Source organism: Ambystoma mexicanum, chromosome 8 (genome assembly GCF_040938575.1).
Source record: "Ambystoma mexicanum isolate Mex_15411 chromosome 8, UKY_AmexF1_1, whole genome shotgun sequence".
NCBI lineage: Eukaryota > Metazoa > Chordata > Amphibia > Caudata > Ambystomatidae > Ambystoma > Ambystoma mexicanum.
In genome coordinates this window covers 745,008,767-745,020,964 of record NC_090929.1, presented here as the reverse complement: position 1 = coordinate 745,020,964, position 12,198 = coordinate 745,008,767, and the positions used below count along the sequence as shown (strand labels likewise).

General features: G+C 43.2%; 1 protein-coding gene across 1 annotated transcript in view; it reads left to right on the top strand.

Annotated features, from left to right (window-relative positions):
* TLL2 (tolloid like 2) overlaps nt 1–12,198 on the top strand; it is a 1,535,386-nt gene that overhangs the window by 1,394,874 nt on the left and 128,314 nt on the right. The window contains exon 16 of the mRNA XM_069610570.1: nt 10,444–10,571. Within this exon, the coding sequence (XP_069466671.1) occupies nt 10,444–10,571 (128 nt within the window). The remainder of the gene's footprint in view (nt 1–10,443; nt 10,572–12,198) is intronic.

Below are 12,198 nucleotides of genomic sequence, written 5' to 3'. Positions count from 1 at the left end.
CACGCCTTTTCCTTATCAGATAAGTCACAGTAAAACACCACTTATTTTCATACAGAGGTGAGCGCTTAACTAGATGGCACTCCAATAAGTTTGTGAGAAAGGGAGGGAAAAAGACACAATATGGAAAGGTACACCACTCTAAGATTCAGGAACACTGTTCGCAAGGCAGAAGAGCAAAAGTCACTGGTGAGCCAAAGTCCAAAGGCTGGGCCCACTCTTAGAGAGAGCAGAGCACAAATGCGCCCAAGATCACACAATTACACTAGGCTTTGAAAGTCTTGCAGAGGGTTCAAAAAGAGTTTAGAGAGGCTTAGGAAAGTTTAGCCAGGGTGTCCCAGGATAACCCAGGTTCGAAAGCCGGGGGCTAAATCTACCCCGTACAGTCGGTGGCAAGGGAAGCCTGGCGGGACACGGTACCTTAAGTGGGAAGGATCCTCCAGCGGTGGCAGTTGTTCCTTGCAGTGGGTGCAAGTCGCGTTGTCGTCCGGGGGAAGAGAAGATCTCGACTTGGAGGAAAGATGAAGGTTGCTGCACTACCAGGGAAGAAACCAGCCGCGGAGTTTTCTGGCTAAAGGTGGTACCTTTGTTCGCGGTCGTGGTAAAACGTGGTATCCCAGTTGCCGGGGTGCTTGGCACAGGCAAGGTGGCCACGAGGTACGTCGGGAAGGCGAAAAGACGGTGAAACTGGTTATCCCCACCAGTCAAAGGAAGAAGACTCTCCGGCGGGAGATCTCTGTCGTTGGGAAAAGTGGTGAGACGGTCCAGCAGTGCTCCACCGGTGGTGGTGTCGTGGCAGGTCGGCTCAGCCTCTCCCTCATCGGATTCTCAGGTCCTGTGGGGACTTCTGCAGTTCCAGTCCCCAAAGCCCTGCTTTTATGCAGAAAACCCCCATTCACTCAGCCTAGCTGTCGCTCAAACATGCTAAGTTGTGAGCCGGCCGGCTCACCACTTGGGCCAATCAGGACCGAGTGCAACTTGAGTTGCCTAGGCAACTCAGTCCAGGGTGCCTAAATTCCCCTCTACCCCTCCTAAGTACTCCAGACAGAGTGGCACCACTTTGGAGGGCTTCTGTGGAGAAGCCCGCCAAAAAGTGGAACAAAGGGCTCGACTTATTCTTGTAAGGCTATGAGCTGTGAGCGTCTTCTCTCTCCTTCTCTCTTCCAACTGCTGTTCTCCCGTGTTCCAAGTTGGAATCCTTGCCACTTCAGTCTTGCTCCAGTTCCTCATGCAGATGAGTCTTCACGTGCTGTATACCATGCATTTAAGACACTACACATCCCCCTTCCTTATGGACTAATAATTAACTTGATAATTCACATAGTCTAAAAGATGTATCGGACGTCTAACTTCTTCCAGCTCTAGACTTCTTTCTGGTTTCTTCCGAATGATCATCTGGACAGTTTGCCAAGGAAGACATTCTACAAGAAAACTTTACCCTACCTTGATCTCTCCTTTTCTCACTCCATTCACCCTCACCATGTCTATCTCTTTCTTCATACACTTCACTGCTCCTTTTCCTCACATCCATCACTTCACTATAATTACTTTCTGAACATTCATCCCCTAGAACCATGACTCTCTCGTTATTCCATACCCTGCCATCTTTGGATTTTACAGCATGAGAATACACCTCTATTACTCTAACTGGTTTAGACCAATGACATCCATCTTGCCTCAAAGGTACTGGAAGTTTAATTCTCACTAAACTACCAACCTGTGGCTTAAGACTTCTCCGGTAAAACTTGTTATCATACAGTCTTTTGCTGTTCAATTGTCTCTGTTCAACACTCTTTTACTCCATCCAGATTTACCACATTCCCTGCTATCGCACTCATCCATCCAGGAAAAAGTTTTGTATTCGCTTTTCTGGACCTGCTCAGCTCAAAGGGAGTGTTAGGCAGAAACCTGTGCAGTTCCCTCTGGGACCACTGCAAAAGATTTAAGACTACAGGTGTTTGGCAGTAAACCCACTTGGTAGCAGTCTGCACCACACAGATTTACTTGGTAGCTGTGGCTGAGCAGTCAGACTTCCCTCAAGAAGAGTTAGGCAGTATACAGAGTATTCACAATAGGTCAAAGGAACACAGTAGAACAAGCAAACACCGACCAGGGCTTGGTGTAAAAGAGATATAATTATTTATTTAAAACCACATCTAGAAAAACACACAGGCACTAATAGTAAGCAATTCAAAAACACGGTCACAAAAAGATATACACTCCCTTAGAAGAATATTAGACCAGTCTTAAGCCCCACTTATTTTCAGATGGTGGTGAGCACTTAACATAGATGGCACTCTAATAATTAGTTTTAAAAGGGAGAGAAAAGCAGAGAATAAATTGAAACAGATCCCAAAACTTTTTCACGAACACAACAAGAGAGGGAAGGCAAAGTAACACCGTGAGTTTAGAGTCAGTAGGCCGGATCCACCGTAAGAGGATCAAAACGAAATGTGTCCACGGTCACACGGTTGCAGTGCACAAGAGTCTTGTAAAGGTTCAAAAAGGATTTGGACCAAAGAAAGGGACCAGTTAGAGGGTCAAGGCGGCCAGCCCAGTCCAGAGCGTTAAGGGGTTATTATTACCTTGTAGCAATCTTTAGAAAGGGAGGCCTGGCGGACACGGTTCCTTAAAGTCGTGAGAATACTCCAGCGGGGGCAGTTGTTCCTGGCAGCGGATGCAAGTCGGTGCTTCGTCCAGGGGAAGAGAGTATCTCGTCGGGGAGGAAGATAGGAGTCCGTTGCACTGCCAGGGAAGAAACCAGCCACGGAGTTCTCAGTTAAAAGGAACGGTCCTTTAGTTCGCGGTCCAGTGGTAAGTGGCTATCCGGTTGCCAGGGTGCTTGGCACGGGCAATTCGACCACAAGCCGGTCTGGGGTGTGAAGAGAAGAAGGTAAACTGGTTGTGCCCACCAGCCAGGGGAAAAAGCCTCTCCAGCCGGGAGATCTTCTCTGTCGTCTGGAAGTGGTGAGTCAGTTCCGCAGGGCTCCACCGGTGGTGTCATCATGGTAGGTCGGCTCAGCTTCTCCCTCGTCGGATTCTCAGGTCCTGTGGCGACTTCTGAAGTTCCAGTCCCCAAAGCCCTGCTTTTATGCAGCACACCCCCATTCACTCAGCCTAGCTGTCAATCAAACATGCTAAGTGGTGAGCCGGCCGGCTCACCACTTGGGCCAATCACACAAAAGTGCGACTTGAGTTACCAAGGTAACTCAGTCCAGGGTGCCTAAACCCCCTCCCACACACCCTGTGCTACTCAGAGTGGCACCACTTTTGGAGGCTTCTGTGGAGAAGCCCGCCAAAAAGTGGAACAAAGGGCTCGACTTGGGTTGGAGTCACAGAAGAGAACACAAACGCCATTTTAGAATTGAGTTCTGGCAAAAAATACCAACCGGTGAATTAATATTAAATAAATAAACCAGCGGTATGTTCGAGGCTATGAGAATTAAATAATTAAAGTTGGTAGCCTCGAACAATTGGAAAGTCCCATATAGATATATTCGCGGTCGAATATAAAAAGTAGTATCCACTGCCACCAGCCAAAACACGATCAGGGGGGACAGAGACGTGCCCCCTCGACTAACAGACCCCGGGGGAATCGAATTGCCCCGACCAGTACGTCAACAATATGATGGTTTGTACTGGTTTCTGTTAATCATTTGGGACAAGTAAAGCCAATGGTGACTTTACATGCCCTGGGAGACAGTAGTCAGTCCCAGGGTATGGAGTCTATGGTGGGGTGTCACTATGACACCCCTGTGTCACTGCACAGAGGGTGCTGTGTAACACACATAGTAAAAACACATGAGACCTTATGGAGTAAAGGACCCCACAGCCCATAAAACACATTAACAGTCAAAGGAACACCACAAATCATGTCCAAGAGTGGGAGAAAAAGAGTCTCACTCTTGGCAGGAGAAAAAAACAAACTCCAGAAATCCAGCAAAGCTGCTGGGGGACTCACTAGGTTAGGGAATTCAGCCTAAACAGAGAATTCTCCCTAACAGGGAGAAGCCCCCATTGTGCTGTGAGGTGTAAATCTGTGAGCTAATAGTGTTTCCTTAACAACTCTTTTCCAATCTCTCCCATTAGCCCACGCCAACTTGATGGCGTCCTTGATCACTCTATTATATCGCTCCACAAGGCAGTTGGTTTGTGGATGATATATTGCACAACACTTATGAGTAATGGACCTTTCTCTCAAATATTTTTCCATTTCTTTGGATTGAAACTGTGAACCGTTGTCTGTTAGTACTTCTTGGGGATATCCTTCTCATTCACAAAGTTCTTCCATGAACTCAATAACCCTCTGGGTAGTAGTAACCTGTGCCATGAAGGCAATTTCAACCCACCTGGTTAACATGTCAATGACCACTAAACAGAAAGTTAAACATCCACCACTCCATATCGGGCCAATCACATCCATAGCAATTTTACTCCACAGACTTTCAGGAACATCTCTCATTACGATCGGATAACTAGCACCCATGCACACTTTATCACTTCTCAAGCAAAGGATACACTTTCTGATCTGCTCCTCTATTTGATGATCACATCCGGGCCACCAATACATATTTCTAATCCTTCTCTTCGTCTTTACTATGCCTTGGTGGCCTTCATGGCCCAACCGCATTATCTTCTCTCTGAGCTTGATAGGAGGTATCATCTTATTGCCTTTCATGAGATATCAACTTTGTAAATATAGGTAATATCGGACATCCCAGAATGCCTTGACTTCCTTGCAAGTCACCTCATTTTTCCTCCATCTTCCTTCTTTGACATTCTTCATAACTTCCATCAATGTCTCATCTTTATCCATATCATCATTCCACTCCTGTTCAGATATGGTCTGGTCCAATACTACACAAACATTTTCTTATTCCTCAGAATCATCACTTACATCATCTAAACCAGTCAGACGTGATAAACAGTCCGCTGCAATATTCTTTGATCCAGGAATATGTACTACTTTGAAGTTGAACTCTTGGAATCTAGACACCCATCTCCTGATTCTACTAGACACTTTATCAAGACCTTTGGTGTTGAGGATTTCCACTAGCGGCTTGTGGTCTGTGTGTATACTGAACTGTGCTCCCCACACAAAACTTCTACATTTTTCTGTGGCCCATTTTATTGCTAGAGCCTCCTTCTCAATTGTGCATAGTTCTTTTCCGCTCCTTTTAAGAGTTTGGATGCAACAGCAATTACCAATTCCTGGCCATTATGGTATTGTGACAAAGATGCACCTAGTCCCACTTCACTCGCATCTGTCGTGATTACAGTTTTCCTCCCTCGCACAAAGCTTTGGAGAGCTGGGTCCCTAGCCAGAGCTTCTTTAATGAAACATAACTCTTTATCACTCTCCTTGTTCCATACAAATTTCTTGTTCACTTTCAACAAACTCCTAATTTCCACTGTGTGGTCAGAATAGTTTTCTATGAAGTTAGCATAGTATTCTGCCATTCCAAGGAAGGTTCTGAGTTGCTCCTTGTTGTTTGGTACAATCATTGATCTGATAGTCAGCTAAATCCTTCTTCGGTTTGATTCCTTCTCCAGAGATTACATGTCCGAAATATTCTATTTATCTTCTATTTATCTTAGATTTAGCTTTACTCAATATCATTCCTGTCTGGTATAGTTTCTGGAGTACTCTATTCAGCCTCAAATTATGCTCATTCTGATCATTAGCATAGACTGACACATCATCTTGAAAGAATACGACCCCTTCTTCTTCTCCTAGAATTCTCTGCATAACTCTCTGAAAAGCCGAGGCAGCTGAGATTAGGCCAAACGGCATCCTTTGAAATTGATAAAGTCCTTCCGGTGTTATAAAAGCCGTCAAATGTTGGAAGTCATCATGTAGTTTGACTTGGTGGTAAGCGGCCGTGAGGTCCAAAGTAGAGAAAACTTTTGCATGTCCCAGTGTCGATATTAATTCCTGTATGTTAGGCAATGGGTGCCTATCCGGAATCACGCACTTGTTCAGTTCTCTCATATCAACACACAATCTTACTTTACCTGTTGATTTTCTCACTATGACCAACGGCGAAACCAACTCTGCAGCGTCAACTCTCTTGATTATACCTTGTCTCTCCAATTTCTGTAATTCCTCTTTGACTTCACTCCTAAGAGCTAAAGGTACATTCCTGAGTTTTTGGGCTATAGGTCTGGAGCCTGACTTGAGTATTATACGATGTGAAATTCTTTCAAACAACCAATTACGTCGTCTTTGACTACCTCATCTTTAATATTCTGGAAATTCTCAATGTTTGTCCCATCCACTTGATATACCGTGTCATTTGCATTAGGGTCTAATCTCACTTTCAGTAATTTCTGATGGGTCCAGCTAAGCAAGGCAGTCCCCCCATGTCCTCCACATCTCTTCTGGAATGAGAGTGTGTTTGGCCCCCGAATACACCATCATCACTACAGGAAAACCATTCACAGAAATGTTTGCTCTGGAACTTTCAATTTGTATGTCTTCATCAGAGACCATGAATACACATTCCTCTTCGTCGCCTTCGTCACCAATCCAGTTAGAGGTATGATCTCCATTTTGGCTGCTCCGACAACACTTGGCTAGGTGTCCTTTACCTCCACACCTTCTGCATATAATTTTAAGAGCTGGACACACTTTATTATTCGCCCGGTGAGATGGACTGCCACACCTGTAACATCCTCTTTGTCTGGTTATCCCCCCGTCCGCTTTGGGAGATATGTCCTTTGTTTTGATGTTCTTCACCCAACACAGACATTCTGTTTGTTTCAAATCTATCAGCCTTTCTGATTTCTGGGGTCTCAGGTCTCCTCACCATTGTACGACTTCAGTACATTTCTGAATTTCCAGGACACCTGAATTGTAAATTATTGGAATTAGACGGCATTCCATTATGGTATTGTGACAATTTCTTCTTTCTTCCATCTCTTATCATTCCTATTTCTTCATCTTGATCAGACTGTATAGAACTGATTGATGATTTAACTGATATGTCCTTCACTCTGCTCTCCAAAGTCTGTACACACGTTTCTGTTTGTTCTACTTCTTTAGCTAACATTAACACTATATCAAGTGAGGGATCGTCTTCAGACCACAGTCTCTCTTACATTACTGCTCCTACATTTAAGCATAAATTGATCCCTGATCCTCTCTTCAAGTTGTTGATTGAATTTACAATTACGGGCCAACTTTCTCAAAGCTGTAACGTATTGCTCCACGGTTTCATCTTGCTCGTGAACTCGTTTGCGAAATTTATATATTTCAAGTATGGTACAAATTTTCTTGTCATAACGTCTATTGAGTTTTATGATGGCTATTTCATAACCATTCATGTCCACTATTTCATCATCCAATAGATCAGGAAGGTCTTCAAATTTCTCCTGCCCAGCTGGGCCCAAACAGTGTAATAACAAAGATTTTTTTCTTTCAATGCTGTATGTCGCTCCACAAATCACATGGGCATAATGTTCAAATGCCTTGAGCCACCGTTTCCAAGGAAGAATAGGTTCTCCTATTTTTGGCAGAAACATGTGAGGAGGTTGGACTCCCTGCATCGCCATGTCAGTTAATTAATATATATGACTTGTCTTGATAGAGATTACTGCAGTACTGTACATGAAAATTTGGAATGGTCTTTATTACAATATACTGGAGCACAACAGGTGCCCTTATTTATTCGCCGGGAAGGACCATGTCTATCTCTGTATTGTATTTAAATTTTATATTAGGAAGAGGATGAGTAGAATGAGTTGTGAGGATTGACACAGTATTATTTTTTGTTTAATGAGGCTGTATATATATCTACCAGTTGTGTCTCTTTAGTTATCAGCTGTCCCTTTTAGACATATAAATTCCAGCGTGTTTTCCTGTTCGCTGTATCTGTAAAGCTTCTTTCAACAAGGAATTATTTCGGCGATCACGCCACTTTGCTTATGTTCTTTACACAACATGTCCAACGAGGCTCGCAAGAGTCTGTGTGAGCCTCGATTTTGCTTCGTCAAACGACTCAAGAATAACATAAGATGCGTAGTGGCTCTCACACCTCTTTATTTTAAATATCCGAGCCTCAGTAACAGGACACGTCTTATTCAATGCACCTCCCCTTTATGACAGCCAATGGGCGGTTCAGTTTGGACGTTAGGCTGCGCTGTCATCCGTTTCGGAGATGCTGTAAGCTGTACAGAGATATGCGTATGCAGTTGGTACAGCGTACCGCCCCCTTAATGACAGCCAATGAGCGGTTCTGCTTGTACGTTAGGTTGTGCTGCTACTCAGAGAGTTTTGGAGGAGCCACACAGGAAAAGTGTATCCGGCGGCACAGCGAGGATTAAATATCGTACTTGTATAGTTGTCACTCCTACCTCGCCCGTGGCCGGAGATCCCTCTCAACGGCCACAATGGATTCTGCTATCCTCGTCGCCACTGAAGTAACAGTGACAATTAAAGAGGGGAAAATATATATATTTATACTTGTAAGGCTATACGTATTATTAACTGTTTTACAAAGTAATTATATATGAATAACATGAGCTTTGAGCGTCTTCTCTCTCCTTCTCTCTTCCAACTGCCGCTCTCCCGTGTTCCAAGTTGGAATCCTTGCCACTTCAGTCTCCCTCCAGTTCCTCATGCAGATGAGTCTTCACTTGTTGTATACCATGCATTTAAGACACTACAGCGTGTTACCTTTGGCTATTAAGAAACACCCGACCTTTCCTCTCAGGGAAAAATTGTGTGACCATAGCCAGAGGAGTTATTCCGTCAAGGTTGGATTACTGCAGTGCCATCCTGATCGGTGCAAATAACTCATGCCTTCAAAAATTTGAAATTATTCAGAACTATGCCATTCAAATTATAAAAGGAATACCCAGGAGGAATACCAAGGAGAGAACATATCTCTAAGTATAGAAAGGACCTGTATTGGCTTGCGGTACGTGAGCATATACGCTTCAAAGTAGTCACTTTGATCCATCAATGCCTTCACAGGTCAGTCCCTCTCTGCCTAAAAACTTTGGTGTCCCGTTACAAACCAACCAGAACCTTCGGCTCATCGAACGTGGCGCAGGTTAACTGCCCAAGCTTTAACCGCACCAACGGCCTCGGAAGATCCATCCCTGTCTGCTCAGCTAAGAACTGGAATGCACTCCCTCTAAATTTAAGGCATGAAGAAAACTTAGGGACGTTCCGGCAGTCCCTGAAAACCTTTTCTTTTTTTTGTTTAATCCTCCTGTGTAGCATCTTTTTTCAGGCCCGGCCTCTGTTTCTCTGGCTCTGCAGGGGTGTGCCAAATTGTGTTTCGCCCCGGGTGCTGAGACCTAAGGCCGGCCATTGGGTGTTAGGATAGGGATCTCTACAATTTAAGGGAGATATTTTTATTTATTTCGACCGTTTTCTTCCTTGTCTTGAAAGCGGGTATTAGAAAAGTGACCTTCTGTAGGCTATCTACATTTCATTGTAAATAACATGCTACTATTACCCAACTAAATGGTGCTCATTTTATTGACTGTGTTGGAATGAATGGCAAAATATGATCTTGGCAGAATTTGATCGTAAACATATAAGATCCAAAAAGATCTCCTGAAGGTCCACAAATATGTGAACATCAACCAATGGCACAACCTCTAAATTGGCCTTCCTTCCCGTCGGCTCTCCTATCCTCCTCTCTGAATCTCCCACTTGTTTGCGCATGCTCCTTTGCTTGCTAACTGGGTTTGCTGTATATACATGTCACATACATGGGATTTTTTCTCTTCTGGTGAACATCAGTTATTTGCATGCAAATTTATCTTTGAATGAGGCCATTTTAATGCCGACAGACCACAGCATGCTGTTCTCTCCCAACTATTTCATTCACACTTTTATTTCCTAAACAATATGCAGAAACAGAGCTCCCAAATCATGTCTATAAATCCTGACATTTTGTCTTCCTGTTTTGTTTATTAATACAGGGTACACGTACCAGGATGCAATATTAATGAGTCTAAAAGTCAACATTGTACTAGTTCTAAGACTGCGACAGACACCACAAAAAACTGTTCGATAGTTACATGCTTACCGTCTTGAATTGCATCCATCATAATATCAGCAGCCCTGTGTCAAACAACCACCATTGCAGTTCCACAAACCGATTTAACAGTTTTTTTTTGCATGCATGCAACCAAACAAATATGGGTCCTTGTACAGCTGAGCTGTGGGAGGACAGCAGGTTTGTCCCCTATGTAATGAGGGTTGGCTTTGACACTCATTTCACATGCAAACTCACTACAAAACCACTCTACTTATGGATCGAATAAATGGCATCACCCTGGAGTTCCCTTCAGTTTAGTCATGATCAGTTCCTCATTCCCTTTCGTGTATTCTTATCGATTTTTATTTATTAAGTGTATCTAATTGTTCAAGCATTTGCATACAATCATTGCTTTCATTTTAATATATTTTCTCCATCTGATAAACAGCTGGTTGTGAGCACAGGTTTACCAATGCAGAAGGAGTACTAGCAAGTCCAAATTGGCCTGAGAAGTACCCAAGCCGTAAAGAGTGTACCTGGGATATTTCAGCAACCCCTGGTCATCGTGTGAAGATAGTAAGTAATTAATACGTGTATACATTGAGATTTGCAATAATGTTCCATTTTGTTTTTTTATATGTGGAAATAACCGCAAAGCAATCGTGAATTCTGTTTTTGAAATTATGTTTCTCAACCAACTGCCAGTTTCATTGGACCATGTTTTTATCACATAGAACAGTGATCAGTTAGTTGCTCATGTCACAGTTTCAAAGATGCAAAAAAATCCCCTGGGAATCTTATGCAATTTGGCTCTCGTCTGACTTATCTCTGTGCAGGGAGTCAATCCGACGTACATTTCTTTTCATATGTTCTTTCACTGAGTTACTCCTCGTATTCTATCTGATGCAGATTTTCTTATTTAGATTGCATTCTTTGAACTGTTTCATTGTGTGATCTAATTCATCTACTTTCGTTTTGAATGTCTCTATTATAGTTTTCTTTTAGAGCATTTCCCGCCAATCTGTTGGGTTTTGCCCGAAACGCTTTCTGTAACAATTAAGTATTGAATATCAGATTGAGCCAGTCACATGCGCTTTGTTGGATACGTGTGACCACTCATTTTGAAACTCTTATCTACCTAAAAAGATTTTTGGCATTATTCTGACAATCATATAGTTAGGTGCTGAGTTTCTCCGAAGGTACCTGGTCATGATGGCACCATGTAGTTCTTTACAGATCTGTTTTTTCCATAAGCTGTCAATTTTATTCTTTTGGTCAGAGTTGGTTGCTGCCAGAGCAGGCCTGCTGTCCCACAGTAAAGGCAAGGTCAGCAAAATCTCTTCCTCTAGTTCTTCAGTGAAAATCGGATGCTGTTATGCATCTCAGTTAAATGTAATATCTAATCTACACTGGGGAAATGTTACTACAGATAAATTGGATGTTATGTGCTTTGCTGTTGCTGGATTCAAGCAAACATAGTAGAACCTCCCTCATGAACACTATGAGATCTTACTTTATAAAAAGTACATCAACTGAACCACTGTTCTGAAACTCCACAATGCCCCAATTGCAGTTGTGCAAATCATGTACTTGCTTTGTATGTGGGGCAGACAGATCTTCTCTTGACAGCAAACTATGATCAACAAACCAAGACAAATTGCAATTCATGTAACACAATCTACATGATCATGTGTCAATGCAATCTCAGTTGCATGGGTGTCACCCAAAGAGTGTGTCTAAACATCACTCTTTCATCCACAATCGATTAACCAATGCCTGCTTAGTTGAGGATTATCAAAAGAAAAGGCCAAACATGCAAAGATTTCCACAGGACCATTATCAAAAAAGGTGAAACCACTGACACTGAGAGGTTCATGGAGAAGCTGTTGTTTTTTTTATTTATTATTTATTTGTATTACTTTTTCATGAAATACAACATACCCCGACCAGGCAACATAAATCTTTGTGACAACCACTCACCCCCTATCACCTTCCTCTCCCCACTCACATCCCAGAATCCATGACCCACCCACCCTCTCCTCTGATCCTCCCCATTGTCAAATGATCTCCATAAATGCGCCTATCAGTCCATAATGTCTCTTGTCCATTCCTCTGTGACTATACAACTCCCTCTAGTGTCTCTATGCAGTTCATCCCGTCTCTGAAGAAGCAGTTCACACGGGCAATAGGTCTTGGGTGGATG